The sequence below is a fragment of the Anneissia japonica genome, unplaced genomic scaffold (assembly GCF_011630105.1).
Source record: "Anneissia japonica isolate Jap-2015-1 unplaced genomic scaffold, ASM1163010v1 scaffold4988_len2956909_cov206, whole genome shotgun sequence".
NCBI classification, from domain to species: domain Eukaryota; kingdom Metazoa; phylum Echinodermata; class Crinoidea; order Comatulida; family Comatulidae; genus Anneissia; species Anneissia japonica.
This window is the reverse complement of record NW_022696345.1, coordinates 779,740-798,099: the sequence shown is the minus strand read 5'-3', so window position 1 is coordinate 798,099 and position 18,360 is coordinate 779,740. Positions and strand designations below refer to the sequence as shown.

At 34.8% G+C, this 18,360-nt stretch overlaps 2 protein-coding genes across 2 annotated transcripts in view; both read right to left on the bottom strand.

Annotated features, from left to right (window-relative positions):
- The window catches only part of LOC117101811 (nucleolin-like), a 12,537-nt gene extending 11,454 nt beyond the window's left edge, over positions 1–1,083 (bottom strand). The window contains exon 1 of the mRNA XM_033241894.1: positions 926–1,083. Coding sequence (XP_033097785.1) covers positions 926–949 — 24 coding nt within the window. The 5' untranslated portion in view covers positions 950–1,083. The remainder of the gene's footprint in view (positions 1–925) is intronic.
- Positions 1,084–3,968: 2,885 nt separating this feature from the next.
- The window catches only part of LOC117101810 (probable cation-transporting ATPase 13A3), a 15,388-nt gene continuing 996 nt past the window's right edge, over positions 3,969–18,360 (bottom strand). Inside the window, 26 exon segments of the mRNA XM_033241890.1 lie at positions 3,969–4,204; positions 5,882–6,033; positions 6,224–6,374; positions 6,958–7,030; positions 7,147–7,243; positions 7,487–7,639; positions 8,056–8,135; positions 8,260–8,361; positions 8,596–8,777; positions 8,891–8,996; positions 9,521–9,660; positions 9,794–9,947; positions 10,218–10,322; positions 10,422–10,628; positions 10,934–11,122; positions 11,378–11,535; positions 11,853–12,023; positions 12,297–12,428; positions 12,975–13,041; positions 13,320–13,454; positions 13,802–13,871; positions 13,970–14,130; positions 14,307–14,421; positions 14,632–14,714; positions 15,675–15,842; positions 17,105–17,178. Coding sequence (XP_033097781.1) covers positions 3,984–4,204; positions 5,882–6,033; positions 6,224–6,374; positions 6,958–7,030; positions 7,147–7,243; positions 7,487–7,639; positions 8,056–8,135; positions 8,260–8,361; positions 8,596–8,777; positions 8,891–8,996; positions 9,521–9,660; positions 9,794–9,947; positions 10,218–10,322; positions 10,422–10,628; positions 10,934–11,122; positions 11,378–11,535; positions 11,853–12,023; positions 12,297–12,428; positions 12,975–13,041; positions 13,320–13,454; positions 13,802–13,871; positions 13,970–14,130; positions 14,307–14,421; positions 14,632–14,714; positions 15,675–15,842; positions 17,105–17,176 — 3,444 coding nt within the window. The 5' untranslated portion in view covers positions 17,177–17,178 and the 3' untranslated portion in view covers positions 3,969–3,983.

The following is an 18,360-nucleotide window of genomic DNA, read 5'->3' as shown; positions in this document are numbered from 1 at the left end:
GGTTTTTTTCAGCATCGCCCCTCTCCCACTAGGGGTTTTTTCAGCATACGAGTTACAAGAGAATGCCGAGTTGCTAACTCGGCAAAAACTCGTAGGACGATTCGGAAAGCTCGGAGAGGACTCTTATACCTACTCGTAGCAGCTCTGACCTCGTGGCGCTAATTTTGAACATGTTCAAAATTATCGCCACGAGTAGATAACTCGTAGTAAACTCGTAGGTAGCTCGTAGAGTACTCGGGGTACTCCTACCTAGCTCGTACACTACTCTGGATACTCGTCGGCGGTTTTGTCATCTACGAGTTTGATGCAAGCACCCAAAACCCAGTACGGAGTAAGTACGAGCGCACCGAGTTGGCTCGTACCTAACTCGTATCTAATTCGGTACAAACTTGTTACGCTCTTAATAATCTCGTAGTTAACTCGGTGCTCTGCTCGGCATAATTCGTACATAACTCGTAACCAACTCCATAAAGTCGTACCTCACTCGTAGCTAACACGTAATAAGCTCGTATAGGTCCTTTCCAAAGATCACGAGTTTTAACTCGTAGAAATCGTACGACTCTTAGGTAAAATAAACCTAGGTGGGAGAGGGGTTAAGAGTCGTACGATTTCTACGAGTTAAAGTACTATATCGAAAAGAGTACTATATCGAAAAGCCCAGCCCATACTACGGTATCTGATTAGAAGGCCATTGGCATCTTTTCGAGATGGGCTTCCTATTTTCGAGATTACTTTGGAAACTAAAGAAGGGGGTGGTGTGGGGGGTTCTTCTTGAGATGGGCTTCTTCTCGAGATTAAGCCCATTGGCTTTCATCCAAGGTATAGTCCTTTCAATCAAGTATAGGCCTACGAAAAACGCATTAATATTCCCTTCTGACCAAAAAGCTTAACAATCCATGCATTGCGGTAAGCTCAAGCTACTTACCTGGACTTTTTGTTCTAGTCCCATTCTGAGATTTATTCCCTTATTACGCCTTTGTGTAAGTTAAAACCAGGTCCAAATTAATTAAACCGATTGTGAAGGCACTGCCTGAGTGAAGTACGATGCCGTGCTGTGCATTTGAGAAATGCGTTCACAACCGAACGTGCATGTGTATACGCCTCGTTATGCAAATAAATTGTGACGTACCGTTAAATTTAGACGATAGGTCTGATAATCAAGTCAGCGAATGACGTAATAGGCCTATGTAACTACCGCGGTATGACCCGCTCTTAAAGAAAAACAAGAGAAAAACATTTTTTTAAATAAATTTTTCTAAGACACAAAAAAGCATATTTGACGAAAAAAGTCTGAAACGGTCTGAGATACCGATTTTTTCCAGTTTAAAAACTGGGAGGTGGGGGAAGAAAGGGCGAAACCAGCACCCAGTTTTTCAATATCATAAAAAAAAATCTGTAAATCATCCGTTTTTCGTATGCTTTTTTGCGTCTTGGAAACATCAGTTGTACAACATATTAACATGGCTTCTAACCCACTCGGTTTAGCTTCACATTCACCTGAAGAAGTCCACTGTGTGCACAAAAGCTAGTTTATTGTCAATAAAACTGGTCTTCAAAGCACTTCATCAAAGATACTAGAAACACACAAGATAGAGCACTCGCATAGTAAAAATGAGGCGGAAATCGTGCTCGACGTAGGCGGCGCCTCCTTTTTAACTATGCAAGTTTTCAATACTTCGTGCCCAACGTACAGGGCGCCCTTCTGTTGCTAAGTATATCCAGACACACACGGCGCCCTTCTTTTTCCACTAATGGAGGAAAACTTTATCATTAGAGTGCGTCCGGCCATTCCATAGGCTTCATTGTGAGTTTTATTTGGATAATAGCAACGATTTCTACCTCCGCCAAGTAATTATGTATTCACCGTTGACACTGTCTGGGTACCATTGTACTAATTGTACAATTGTGTACAATTTTTGAATTGAGAATTGACAATAAAACACACGACGTGGTAACGAAAGTTTGGTTGAAGTTTTTTTTAGATCCAGCCGTAAGGGGCATCCCATTGTTTGTATTCCCACCATGCATTTCGGTGGAACACTTTTTTTGTGTGGAGAACTCTATCTTGTGTTTCTAGTATCTTTGACTTCATGTCCAGTGTGCTATTAACTAATCAGAATAGAAGTACACCGGAGTTCAACCTGGATTGAATTCGCATGCATTTCACTCCGCCGCACACATCCATATATTGCATGAAAAAAGGCAACAAAGAGCTAAACGTTTAAATTTATTATTCAGCATTTCAACACAAAGCCTAAATAATACAATACATGTTGTATGGAACCTTTTGGTAATAACAATTAAATACATGTACTATACTACTTTACTATATATCTGAACACAATAGACCCCTTCCCTCACAAATGTTAAAATGGTCCGACTAGGCCTACCGTAGTATCATTTATCATTGTATTACAATACTTTAGTCACAATAGACTGTGTTATATTTTTCTCGATCTCAATGATTCTTCAAAAAATATATGATTTTAAATAAATTTACAACATTTAATCATGTTTCGGCCCCTCCCTCTTTTTGGACATCTCTGGATCCATCCCTTCTTTAAATACGTCACTGCATCTGATAAAGACGTGGTCTCAGAAAACTCATACCGGAATGAGCATTAAGCTTGAGTCTCCCTGTGTCATTATTCAATATTCCTACAATACTGCATTACAGTACATAATTAAATTGCTCGTTATGAACGATATAATATAGGTCTCCTGCTCTAAGTTTTGAAATTTATAAAAAAAAAAAAAAAAACGTTTTAAATTAATCTACTAACTAAATAATTGCACCTTCTGTTATCGTTTGGTTAGTTATTCATACTTTTCTCAAGATATCACAAAAGTGTTATCACCCCTTTTCCTCAGTTACTATTTAAAAATCTGTATCTCATTAACCGTTCCCGAGTTTTTCATCAAGCACTCTTTTGAGTCTTAAAAAAAATTAGCAAAACAATTTCTTTAAATATCGGAAGCCTGATTTTGATTTTCATGATAATTTAAACATGCTTACATTTTCTATAAAATTTGTTCTCCAGGGAGCAACATGTCCCAGATTATCTCTATGAAACTGAAAATTTAAACATTCTTTATTCCCTATCCTTTTGATTGTGATATATGATGCGACCATACACTCGCATGAATGTAATGCTAGTCGTTTTTTAAACATATTCGTAATCTTAATATATATATTTAAAGATTACAAATATGTTTAACAAACGACTAGCGCACGCCCCTAAAAAAATTAAAAAGTGCCATAGACATAAACATTAAACAACTCAGCCAGTGGTGGCGCCAGCAGGGGAGGGGGGGCAGAATGGGTGTTTTCCCATCCATCGAACAGGCCTGGACCCTCCTGCCATCCGAAAAGAACGACTAGGTCGTCAGAACAAAAATTTAAAAAAATAATATTTTGCTTATCCAAATAACGCTATTTTGATTGGCAATCCCTAATATTGTGGTCTAAAAGCACATTTAGGACCAAATTAAGCCATAAAAACTCTGCCCATGAACCCTAACAAGGATTTTTTTTATTCGTCGTCGCCCTGGTCGGACACGTCAGACCCTCTGTCTGCAAATTTCTGGCACTACTGCTGACCTCAGCCCCAACCATGGTAGGGCTGAGGTCCGAAAATGCAAAAAAGTTGGGAACTACTAATATAAAGAATCCTGGTTTGAAACCAAGACCAGCAACTGTCTTAACCGCCAAGGGACACTTCAATCATCTGTACATGGAAGTAACACCTGGCCAACAACAATACAATAAAAAATACAAAATAACATAAAAATATAGGGAAGAAAAAGATTAAATTTGTTGTTTTGGTTATGAGAAAATTCCTAATATTCCAGGGATTGGACCAACAACCTTGGAATTGGATAGCATGTGCTTTCACTATCCAAGCACACACCACCTTCTAGTTAAATCTGATCTTTTTTTGTTTACATTGTGTTTTACTATTAAATTCTCATGTGCTCATTGATTATGCAAATTTAACTGAATGGATGCATTTTTTTACCTCAACAGTGAATGTTGCAACGGCATTAACTATCACCACAGCGAATATCAGTAAACAGAATTTAAAGTGTTGAGGAGCAAGTTGGTCAAGCTGAAAGAATTTGGAAAGCAGCTTGGTGTCCTTCCACCAAAACAGCATAAACGTTGTGAAACCAAACATTGCAATTAATGATACCAGGAAGAAAACTAAAAAAAAAATTTAAAAAAACAATATTATTAAAACAATAATATAATTAATTAACAAAAAAAAACAAAAAAACATAGCAGCCTAAGGCTGAATTGAGGATTTTATTTACAATTTAAAAAAACATTATTAAAAATTACAAAATTACTTAAAGCTAGAAAAACATCAAACTTCACACAAGACGAATAAAAAAACAAAGCAAAACATTAAAAAAAAAACAATTGGTTAAAGTCATTTAAATGTAAATTGTTGGAATGGTGGGATCTCAGAGGAGTGGTCCGCCTTGAGGGACCCTACAATTTTAAGGGTTTTTGGCATGGTAGTTGAAGCAAACCTTAAAAATAACCTACACTCCCTGACCGGAGCATACCCAGCGACCCCCACCCCTCATCATCAAAAAGAAAAGAAATTTAAAGTTTATGTTTTTAATTAATCACTTTTATCTTTAAGAATTTAAAAGAGCAGTGAGATATGGCAAAGGCCAAAATTTCCATATCTCCTCACATTTCTGAGTTCCATAGTGTGAGTTGTATTGCATTGGGGGAAGCAATGCAAGAATCTTTTACTTAGGGTGGCTTTTTTAGCAAAGTTAAGGCATAAGTTGGCCCGACGGTCGCTGAGACGCTCCAGCCCGAGAGCAACAAGGGCATCTTCATAGGTTATGTATTACTTGCCCAGCAAGGTGTAGCACACTCTATTCTGTATTTCCTTAAGGCGACCAACCTGCAATTTTATTTTATTTATTTATTTATTTATTCTTTATACTGGGTTACCTCTTCAGTAAGAAATTACTGTTCTCCCAGAGGGCCCAGTACACATAAAACATTAAAATCTCAAGAAAAACAACACAGAACATCAACAAAAAAAAACTCACAAATTATGTAAAAACACGAATTAAGTAAAAAAAAAAAACACGAATTAAATAAAAAAAAAATTTAAAAAATCCAGTGAGCCCTCCATTCCAAACAACAACAGCATACTCTAAGGCTGGTCTAATATACCCCTTATACACAGTCATTACTTCCGATTTATTGAGACCTGCTTGTTTAATGATCAAAGATACCTACTGTACAAAAACAAAGAAAGCTCTTTTGAAGCTCTGAGCCCATTGTTAAGCAAAGGGTGTACACCCTCTGCTTGTTTAAGTTTGCGTAACATGTACAACTTTTTATTAGCTTTCTCAATCATCAGGTTCACATGACATTCCCATTACAAGTTAGACTGGAATATGACACCTAGTGGTTTTACCTCATTAACAACAGGTAATTTGTTGTTAGATAGGCGGATATCCAGGTCTGGAAGTGTTTTGTGACCAAAGTATACTCTCATTATCTGACACTTGGTTGGATTTAGGTTTAGACTGTTTGTTTCTGACCACTGATGAAGCATATCCAAGATGTTTTGAATGACACTTGGGTTATTTTAAACTTCATTTTCGCCATATCGGTAACATACTTCCAGACCTGGATACCAGTGTTCAAAAATTCCTCTTCTAGAAGAGCACTAACAATGACGCATAGGAAAATGATGGGTGCAAGAATTGTTCCTTGAGGAACCCCTCCTGTAAGTGGTTCCCATCTACTCTTATCCTTACCCAAATAATGACCAAAGTACAAATAATCCAAATACTTGGATAAATTCTTAATACTGAACGATACATAATGATGGAGATGACTTACTATTACTGTGTATAGGAGTTCTATATGGAGGTCCCTTGGAGAAAGCCGCTGCTAGAAAGAAGTACTGGTAGGAAGATGTTAAGAAGACAACAGTGTTTTCAGCACACATTAAGTTCGCATTAACATCTTCACTGGGTTCTAAAGGAGTAAACCTATAAAAAAAAAATACATAAAGACCGGTACAAATATTAATTCAAAGAAATAAAACCGAAAGCAAAATATAAGCTATTAAAAAGGGTGAAAAGCATTATTATTACAGTGCGGTACTACTGTGTGCAGTCCACACCACGTCATTTTCCAAATATCTGTCGGCCATTTATCACAAAAAAATGTTACACTCACCAGCTTTGGGTAAACAGTAACATGTACGCTGTTGTCTGACCAGCGATCTGAATCATAATCTGAACAAATAGCGAGATGAGAATGAATGGTGACACAAGACTACCTGGAGGGCGCTTTTTAACTAGTCCAGGATATGGACCATTGTATCCCACTGAAAAGATAGATCACATACAGCATAATTAATATTTGAATATCACATAATTTCATATTTGGGATCAGTGATGTTTCCTAAAGTGTTGGCTCTATTCACACTAGTCCACTCTGATTGTGACCTAGATCATGATCCCAAACAACCCTATGTCCTGTGTGAATAGGGCATGGATAATGAAGCATCAGTGTCCCATAATGTTATTTTTCATACTGTAATTTTCACTCTTAGCAACTCTGGTTTCTGTCTAAATGTAACACTCACCACACATTGCTGTTACAGAAACTCCTTCGTTCCCAACTCCATTCACCTTCATAATAATGTTAATAGATAATTGTTGTTTAAGTGCAATTTTTGGCCTAACTTAATTATGTTTAATGTGTAATATTGTTTAATGATGTTTAATTTTCTGTTCTTTATATGTACTTTTTATCTTATGAATAGTTATTGTTTGGTGCTCTTAGTTTTATATTTGTATATCCTTAATTATCTTCATGTAATACTTGTAACACTGCCAGTGGAATGTAATTTCTGAGTTTTTCAGACAATAAAATTATCTTGAAGCTTTAATTATGTTAATACTTACTCAAAATTGCAACCGTTGTTGTAATTACTAGATCCACATAGAGAAATTGCTTATCACTGAGGTTAGAGTTGATCTTGAAAAAGAAACAAAGTAAAATTCTGTTAGGTTTGTGATAAATTTAAGATCCTTTTTCTAATTGTTGAGGGGCTCTTTTTTAAAAGAAAATAATACAAATAACAATTGCTTTACCCAATAGAGTATGGTTACAGAGATGAACTGTATTAAACTATAGAGGGCCATGTACTTGAAGACTCCAAATGATGTTACAAGAGCTGCTCTACCTTCTCTGTAAAAAAATACACATATCATTATTAGCATAAACTTGAGGGAACAAACATGTCTTATCTATGTCACACGTTTTTTTACGTCCGACATATACTCATAATTTTCAGTTCTTGTAATTTGTCTGTGTTTGATTGTATCATGATTGTTAAGATGATGGCAATAAAATTATAGGTATTGGTATTGATATTATTACCTTAGGAAAACTTAGACAGAACAACTTTTAAAACTGTAAGAAGATATTAACCTGATTAGTTTTGGTACGCATGTTATATTTGTAATTTGTGAGGTGAAAGGAGAGGCTACTGATGCTTCAGCTTCTGACAATGAGATGCCAGCGTGTGCAGTTTTGAGGGCGCCGCAGTCATTAGCTCCATCACCGCACATTCCAACACCATATCTACATGGATTAAACAAAAAAAAAGGATTCATCATGTGTTTATTATAAACCAATTAATAATTTCCTGACATATGTAAAATTTTCTTTAGTCCTTTTTTAACATCTGTATAAAAATTTCACATTCATTTCATTACTATACTATGTTTTGAATATAAACTGTCTATAAGATAGAATACTAAATAATATAAACTGTCTATAAGATAGAATATATACTATGTTTTGAATATAAACTGTCTATAAGATAGAATACTAAATAATATAAACTGTCTATAAGATAGAATATATACTATGCTTTGAATATAGATATACACAAAGAAAATCAGCAGCCATTATTCTCTCTCTATGTGAAAATAAACAATATTATTTTAACATAATCAGTGCATTATATTAGTTACATCAATGTACTGTCTGCTCACCCTAATGCTTGCAGTTCCTCAACTAGCTGACTCTTTTGATCTGGCAACATTCTCGCAAAAACAGTTCCTCTCTGAACAATCTTCATATTTAAAAAAATTAAATAATATAAAGAAGTTTTAAAGATGTAGATATCTTTTGCCTTCAAAACAGTGACCAGGGGCGTACCGTACGCCCCTGGTGATCAGTAATGAAAATATACCTACCTTTCTCATTAGTTCTGGAAAATGGTTCCTAATTACAGCAAATGATTTCCCATTGACGGCAAAATGATACTTCTCTCGTCTTTGGATGTCCTCATTATTTTGCTGTTGACAAAAAAATTAAAGAATAATTAAATGAAATGATGGCAAAAATATAAAGTTTTATTTATTTATTTAGTCTTTGTGTATCTTGGAATGCACTTTCAATACAAATGTACTGATTTCCAAAGTGGTTCGGTTAAAAACAAAAGTAGATATAAAATCAAATAATACAAATAACTTAACTTAAATGTTAACCAACTCATTTAATAAACATTCAACAAAAACAAAATAACTCACAGTTTGTGTGTTAATTGTGCTGTTTGTCCTGTGTCCCTCTGCTGATGGTGTATCTTCAGTCCATTCAATACATGCTGGTCCAGCATCAGAGGGGGCAGTAGCACTTACATTAATGACATTTGAATTGGGATCAATCATGCCACACTCTCTGGCAACACTTATAGCAGTAAGAATATTGTCTCCTAACGAAAAATATATACAATCTACATAAAAATATATAAAAATTGATTCTGAATCAGAAAAATTTAATAAAGGAATATTATGATTATTTTATTTGCTGTTTGCTAGGCCCTACCTGTCACCATCACTGTTCTAATATCAGCCTCTCTGAGCATGTGGATGATTGGCATTGTTTCTGGCTTCAGCATGTTTTGTAGAATCAGTAGGCCTAGGAAATGTAAGTCATAAAATGGCAAGGGCTGCAAAGCCAAATATCTGATCAAGGCCATGTGCAAAACCTGCTTGCAACTAAGGCTAAAACATAGCATGGACTACTTCACAACCTAAAAAAAAAAAAAAACAACCTATAGTATCTACACCTAGCTGGCACAAGGCAAACTCTTCCCCAGGTAAATATGCTTCACACCCAGTAGCAATTACAAAATGAAACTACATAAACTAGCGTCCTGTTCAGACTGACTGTAATGTGTCAGTCTGACCACAAACAATCTGTATGATATTTTACTTTGTAACCCAAGCCATTTGGTAAATCATGCCTGGAAGAATAACATGAACACATTCCCTAAGCAGTATGTAATCAAACAACTGATCACAGATCACACATACTGGGCAGCAAAAAACATCTTAACCACGTAGGCACAACTTCAGTCCCATATGTATGATTACAAAATAAACATTGATTTGATTTGTGGGTAATTTTTTGTGTACAAAACATGAAATGAGTGTAAACATGGTAACAAATAATGAAATACAAAACAATTTACCTTGGTATTTTATGAGCATGGTGCCATGAAACTTTGGGGTCAAGAGGTCGCCACGCAAGAGCAATCACACGTAAGCCCTTCTGTGTGTATACATGCAATTCATCATGAAATGTTGGTGGAACTGTGAATGAACGAATAAATACTAAATGATTTGGAGAATGTTAAAAAAATAATACCCTCTCTAGGAAAAAATATAAAAATAAAAACTATTAAAACATATTAAAAGAAAGCAAACATATTTTGATTGTTCTGACCTGTTTTTTTATTGCACAAAGATACAACCATTTCTGGCGCTCCCTTCATATACACGTCCATGTTTTCTGCACCAAGCGTCCGTGTGATCACGCTCATTCGTTGCAGTGATGAGGAGAAAGGAAACTGACGAACTATACCAATCTCATATGGTATCTGAAATAATAATTAGAAATAAAATGAGAAAAAACTGATCTAAATTCCTTTAAAAAAAAAACATAAAAATTACAATTCTATTGTTTTTTGGATATTGAGTTATCAATACAGGATCACACATTAACATCATCACCAGCTGTTATTGAAGAGAAGGATCAAAGTATAAAGAAGACAGTTTTGAATATCTTTATCCTGAATCTTACGTTGAGCCATCATGAAATTGTGATTGTAACTTTGAAAACTAGATCTAATGATGAGACTGTGCCTAACCTGGTCTGGATCTACATTCCTGTAAGTGTCAGCTGTAGTTGGTTTCACTACTGTTGGCATCATATTTGCAAACTTAGATGTGTCCTTGACTTTTTCTTCCAACATCTAGTTAAAAAAAATTTAAAAATAATCAATCAATCAAACATTCAATGAAACAATCAACCAACCAACCGACCAATAAATCAATCGCTCTTGCTCACTCACCCATTTTGTTGCTTCAAACATCTTCAGATCTAAAGGATCTCCTGTGATGTTACCATCAATGATGGTCAGAGAATGACATGTTGCCATGCAGACAAGGAAGGGGCCACGAGGCAGTTCATCAACATCCTGAATTAATGGCAGGAAGTGATCATCTTGGATTGGTGCCACACCTAGCATGTCCAGACCATCTTCTGTGAGTGTTCCAGTCTAAAAAGAAGAGTAAATACACAAAAATAAAAATTAATATATTCAAACAAGTCATATAAAACGAGTCAAGTATAAAAAAAATAAACATATTCCGAGTTATAATGCTGAGATCTGAAATGTTCAGGTCAGAGTTCAAATCTTATCACCAAGGCTTGAAACTCTCATTTTGAATTTGCTTGTGTCAAGACGATGGTGATTTTAGTGGGAATACCTTCGCAAGACTCTGTAACATTTATTTATATTTTATCACTTGTAAATCAATGATTATTATTACAAATATTTCAAAATATTCTTAATCAACATACTTTGTCAAAACAGAATAACTTGAGTTTTCCACAGACATTGATACGCTGGGGGCTGATACAGAAGATGCCCGCAGCCTTCAACCTATTCTGAGCATAGACTGTACCCACGGTCATTGCTGCAGGAAGGGCTGGGGGAACAGCTATGGTGATGATGTCCAGTGCCTTGACGATAATATCAAACACATGAGCCTACGAAAGAATCATAGAAAAAAATTTAAATGTCTAAAAGCAGAGGCAGCACCATTTGAGGAGGCTTAGAGATCCTCTTTGTTTTGTAAACATACTTGTATATACTTTATTTAATGGGAAAAAAAACATGTAAACTAGGTTTACTAGGATTTTGATCTCATAGAAAAGCACTACACATAAACTATGTTAATTAATTAAGCATTTAATTTAACAAGTAGAGTACTGTATTTTAGGAAAAGATTTAAACAAACTTACATCATCCCTAATGAGAACAATTATCGTATAGATAATTCCAATAAGCGATAGAGCAAAGAGGGCACCAATGAATTTCAATGCGTCCTTGTAAAACTTGAAACCAATCGGCTTAGGGAAGAGAATTGAGCGAATTAGTTGACCTTTAGCGCTGCTGAAACCTGCAAAAAAAAAATTCAAATTTATATATATTTAAACATTTAAAAAAAATCTAAAATAAAGAAATATACACAAAATTCAGGTCAAGGCCAATGGAGGATAAAAATAGATACACAATTAAAAAGTAATCTACATCATTATGGTATACTTCCCAGGGTGCTAAGCATATGTTCCTTAGGCGACCTGAGTAAATATGGCATTATTATTATTATCATAATTAGCATTGGTAGCAGCATTATCAACTCTACCACCACCTCCATCTTCATCATATACAAACACCACCACTGTCATTGCCACCACCTCCACTACCAAAAGTTACCTGTTCTCAGCACAACAGCCTTGACCTTCTCACTGCCATAGTACCTAGTCTGGATCACCTGTGTACCACAGAACAAAGTGTGACGTTTGTGTAGATCGGTTGAGTAGTGTACATCTCTATTGGTGTCAGGTGGGTTGGGTAAAGGTGTTTTGGTGACAGGTACACTCTCACCTGCAATAATACCACATCTTTATTACCTTATTTGGATTCAAACACACCTGTTACAGTTATAGCAACCAAGGAAAACTCAAAATAAATCAATATTTATAGGTTATTGTTGAAGGAATTATAGCTCCCTAGGCCTTTACAACTTTACAGCTGAAACACAACATGTGTGTCAGTGAATGGATGAATATTGAAAAGAAACATTATGATTGGCTGATAGCACAACTATGATTATATGATTGGTTAAATAGTAAATAAGTTAAGTTTGGGATAGCATACCTGTAAGCATGCTTTCATTGACAATGCAGTTACCAGCGATAAGAACAGCATCACAGCTCATCATACATCCATTTGGAGGAACTAACAACAGATCACCAGGAACAAGTTCACTGCTATCAATCTCACACACAGCTGAAATATAATTTGTGATAGATCAGTCTTCAGTGATTGGATGAAAATTGAAAAGAAACATTATGATTAGCTGATAGTACAACTATTGATGAAAATATTAGCTAGTTAATCTATTTCTATCAATCTCACATACAGCTGAAACACAACATGTGATAGCTCAGTCTTCAGTGATTGGATAATAATGAAAAGAAACATTATGATTGGCTGATATAGCACAGCTATCATTAAATGATTGGATAAATAGTCTTTTGCTATTTATCCAATCATTAATGATTGGATAAATAGTCTTTTGCTATCAATCTCAGATACAGCTGAAAAATAACAGGAGATATATCAGTTTTCATTGGCGATTGAATGAATACTGAAAAAGAAACATGATTGGCAAATAGCAATTTCCTGTAAATTTTAAGGTAAAGGTCGAATCCTGAAGCTCTGCGCTCACAGGCTGGAGTGTCCATCGCCAAAAGCATCAAAAGGAAAGAGAGATGGGCATTGAATTTTTATTAATATTGGTCATATAGGCATGTTATATTCATAGCTTCTTACTTCCATCTCGTCTTTGAACTGTGACCTTGCTACTGTGTGCGACCATATCCCTCAGTGTTACTGCTTGCTGAAAATCAGGAAACAAATTACAGATAACTGGAATTTACATGCAATATGAAAACACTATTATTACTGATTGCTATTGCTTCTACTATTAAAATTGCTATTGTTATTACCTGTACTATTAAAATTGCTATTACTATTACATTCACTATTACAATAGTATTAACATTGCTATTGCTATGACTATTACTATTATCATTTGCAGTAGATTTGAACCTGAGATCTTGTGAATTCTGGGACAAGCACCTCAACCACCGAACCGTATGTATTATTAACACATACCTTATGAGTTTCGTGTAAGGAGATGGTGAGGGATACAGCTGAGATGACAACTATACAGACGGCATAGAAGTAGTAAACCTCAATAAACCACAGTACAACACTGAATATTTGGAATGCATAAAAAGGATTCAATATCTGAAAGAAATCATTAAGTATTAGTTAATGTATACTACAAAAGATATGACAATTATCTTTTTTATTTACTCCTGTGCATTTACTCTGATCGATACACTTTTTTAGACAGTTATTATATTTGATAATGTGCCTCAATAATGAATCTTATTATTCATTCATTCATTCATTTCTTCCTTTATTATTTCATTCATTTTTACATGCACTTTTAATACCAACAGCAAATGAAATTCACCACTTACAGATGGGGTGAATGTTAACTACTTTAATAAATAACCAAGAGATTATACTAAGTTGTTGCAATAGGTCAGTTAGTAGGGCAGATGATAGTCTTGTATTAAAATCCTTACCTCTTCTATAAATAACTTCTTATAACTTTTAACTTCAACATTAATGTCATTATTGCCATATATTAGCTGTCTGAAATAAAAACAACACAAGAGAATAAAGGTTATTTCCAAAGGCACTGTGATACCTGAGAGAGCAAAAACAGTAGCATTAAAGGGAATATAACTTACTTATTGCTTTGTTCATTTTCGGCGAGACCATTTAAGTCTGTGTAAAATGTTGAGCAAGGAGTGGCAACATCATATGAAGTCAACTGCTCAAACGTCTTACGCTCCGTGTTCCATATATACTTAATTTTATGATGCTCAAAATATCTCAGATTTGAGGAATTCTGTAAAGGAAAATGTTTAAAAAAAATGCAAATTCTTTATAAGTTATTTATTTATGCTTTATTATAAATATATTATATATTTTATTCTATTTCAAGCTCCTAATCTAACCAGCTCTTATTAACCACTCCCATTACAAGCAATAACTCTGGCCTGTATCATACACTGCTATCATTACCTCCTCTTCTTCCAGTGGCTGTATTAGTATTTGACATTCGCTAAAATCTAACTCCTCTTCAGATATCAACGAATCAACATCACCGGCTGGACCGACACCAAAATCATGTTGCACTCTAGAATACAAACATGATACTAGAATTACTCAATTTACACCGCACAGTAAAAGCACAAAATCACCATATCACTACGTATAGCATTCAGCACATAAAACCCTCCAGAATATAAAATGAAACTAGAATCACTTTGTTAACACTGCATGGTAAAGGCATAGCCTCACTATATATATCAAAATGAATGTGAACAAAATAACGAACAGACTTTACCTTGGTGTTTGTATGAATGCATCAAAGCCATCAGAGAGTGTAACAAATTTTACTTTTTCTATAAACTTTTCTCCAAAGTTATCCTGTATAATATTAATACAAATTTATGTTAGAAATATGTTCAAACAGTTTCACAAAACTCAAGAAACATATATTTTTGTGGTTTCTATGTACATTTTTGTACCTTTCAAATACTGTAAACAAGTGGTGACGCCAGGATTTGCCCGGGGGGGGGGGGGGGTTGGGTGGCGCGATATCCCTGACAGAAAAAAAGTGGGCATGGTCGGCGTCACTCAGAATCTCTCTAAGTGTATGAAATTTAGTGGTGCTGTAAACATTTTGTAAACTGCTAGTAAATTTTGTTGTGATTTTTTATTTTTTGTTTCTTTTTTTATGAATATAGATACCATGATATATATTATAAACATTTGAGAAGAAACTGGCAATATTTGTACAAAAAAAGGTACCTGAAGCAGTAAAATTGTAGCTTGTCGAAGAGAAGTTTGAGAGCATGTACAGTAGATGTGCCAATCCTTCTTCCAATAAAACACAAGTTGTAAGATCCCTAGCGTTAGCACACTGAATAATACAGTCAGGAACTGCTTTGTTTTGTTTGGATTATAAAAGTAAAAAAATCAAAATATATAAATTTATTTTTTTTTTTTTTTGTTTTTTTTGGGTGTGGGTGTGGGGGGGGGGGGGGGGGGGGGGGGGGGGGGGGGGGGGGGGGGGGGGGGTTTGGGTGGCGCGATATTCCTGACGGAAAAAAAGTGGGCATGGTTGGAGTCACTCAGAATCTCTCTAAGTGTTCCAGAAATACAGTACATGAAATTTAGTGGTTTCAAAGGCTCACTTAATCGGTTTTGGGGTCTACTAATATCCAATCCTCACCCCAGCTGGCACCACCCAAGCTGTAAACATCTTTTAAACTGCTAGTAAATTTTGTTGTGATTTTTTGTTTCTTTTTTTATGAATATAGATACCATGATATATATTATAAACATTTGAGAAGAAACTGGCAATATTTGTACAAAAAAAGGTACCTGAAGCAGTAAAATTGTAGCTTGTCGAAGAGAAGTTTGAGAGCATGTACAGTAGATGTGCCAATCCTTCTTCCAATAAAACACAAGTTGTAAGATCCCTAGCGTTAGCACACTGAATAATACAGTCAGGAACTGCTTTGTTTTGTTTGGATGATAACCAATGCACACCTGAAAAAAAAATATCAGTAATATGAAGCATTTATAGCATGCCAATATCATATCACCATCAACTTGTTAGGCATACATCCTGGCATCTCCACACTCCTATCTCTGAGCTTGTAAGAACAGTTTATTTTATTTTTCAACTTTTAACATCATGCACTGTTTTTCTGTTTGTCTTGTTTTGTTTGCCATTGCAGTTTTGTAGTTGTGTTTGCTATATATTACATTGTAGACACCTTTTAGTTGATGCATGGAGGCACTCATGCACTACAAAATTGGCAAATTTTATAATTTTTTATGAGCCATAAAGGCACTGAATAAAACTGTATTAAGTGCAGGCATAGATGACCTGTACTGTAAAGTACAGGTCTTCTTTAGATGTAAACATCTGTCTACTATCATTTTATTTTATCATTATCATCATTAAGAAGATGAAAAAATAGACGTCTCAGGATATTTTTTTTTATTGTATTCATTGTATTTGATTTTATATACCGACAACATAGATTCAAGGCATTTCATTGGTTAAGAGCCAGGCAATAGTTCCAACCATGGCCTCCTAGCCAGATAATAGTCTTTTTGTTTTGCCTTCTTATGATTTTCTGGTAGGTCACAATGTAGAAAATTATGCTAAGCCTATTGTTGAGGGCGCGTTTCTACTAATTAAATCAAGTTTGACCTAATTTGATGACCTGGAAGCTGACGATCGCTCTGCTGCACACTGCGTACTGGTAGGCTAGGAATAACAGTGGCAATGTTGATGAACATAAGTTAGTATTAATGAGTTCAGCAGCCAGCAGGCGTATCTAGGGGGTGCGCACGCCCCTCCAAGCCTAGAAATCACAGTCAAGTAGTTAAAAATCACCTAAAATCATCTTATTTTGCAATTAGCGCCCCCTTCAACTGATCATCGAGCCCACACTTCACCTTTGCACCCCCCCCATCAGCACCTTCAAGATACGCCATTGAAAAACAAGTTACAGTAGGTATGCTGCCCAAATATTTGAAGAGGATCTTGAAGCCACAAACTGTGAGTTAAAGAGTGTAAAATGAGACCTACGCCTCTTCACAACAGACGAGTGGAGAATCTATGTAATGCTATATAAAAAATCAAATATTTACTGGGATTTTAATCAGGTCATAGTTCAAATTATAGGCCTTGGTGATTTTGAGTATGTATTAAGTCCTGAGATGCTGATCACCTCGGGCTATAATTTGAACTATGCCCCTCAACCTAGTGAATATTGGTATAACATGACATGGCTTACCATCTCCTCTTCTGTATTTTGATTTAGAATACATGATGATTTTTGTACAATGCCTGCAACTTTGTAACTCATCTCTGTAAAACAAAATGACTTGTATAATTAATCAATCAATCAATCTTTACTTCCATTAAAATCACAAAGACACAAATTCTAAAAAAAAGAACAAAAGGCAGAGGAAGCACAATAAGACAAAAGCCTGAAATCATGCTATACCACCTAATACATTCACAAATATACTCATAATTAATTATAGAATCTTTTCCAAATATATTAAAATTCATAATCACTCAGCCACCTACAGTACCCACATAAAAATCATAATAAAAATTTTAATCAAGTTGGAGTTGATCTTGCTCACAAAGACTGCAGGTGCATAATATGTAAATGAGTATGCTTGTATTATTATTATTATTATTATTATTATTATTATTATTATTATTATTATTATTATTATTATTATTATTAAGATTATAATAATGGTGAATGTATGTACTGTTACTAGTGCATAATGTATGGATCTTACATGCTTTTACTTCTAGAAGACCAGAAAATCAAAGTAAAGAATATTACGTTCATGATTTGATGTATAGTATAAAAATAATGAATGTTTATGAGTGCAATGGGGTAGAATATTTCATGAGGTGAAAGATTCTATTCAACGAGGCATAGACGAGTTGAATAACATCCAATCTTTCAGCGATTGAAATATTCTACCCCACTGTACGACAGAGAAACATACATTATTTGTTTTATACAACTTCTGTATCTTTCTCCATTGGGTCATTCTGGCTCAAATCAGCCAGAAATTTAAAATTTCCCATGACCCCTATTGGATTTTCCTTTACAAAATTCTAAAAATACCTTGATATTTTGATGTCAAAAGAAAGAATCCAAAATCTCAGCTCCAATTTCCAAGCGGTTTTTAAGCTATGACCTTTTGAAATGTAGGAACATGTGTTGTATAATAAATATTAGATTAAATACAATAATTCTAATTTACTTTCTTGTATTTCATTTGTTTCATTCTTTAAATTTTCCTTTTTCATTTCTATTCTTATTTATTCCCTTTTTATTTTGCTTTCTTTAACCTTTACCCTACTCGCTTGATTGAAGTATTGCTCGTAATTTAAGCTAATGGTTAATGGTTAATGGTTTTTAATTTATAGAGCGCAAAATACAAAAAGTCTCTAAGCGCTATCAGGCAAGTGTAAAGATGGAACGGAAACCAAAACCACAAAATAAAAAGAAGTGAAATT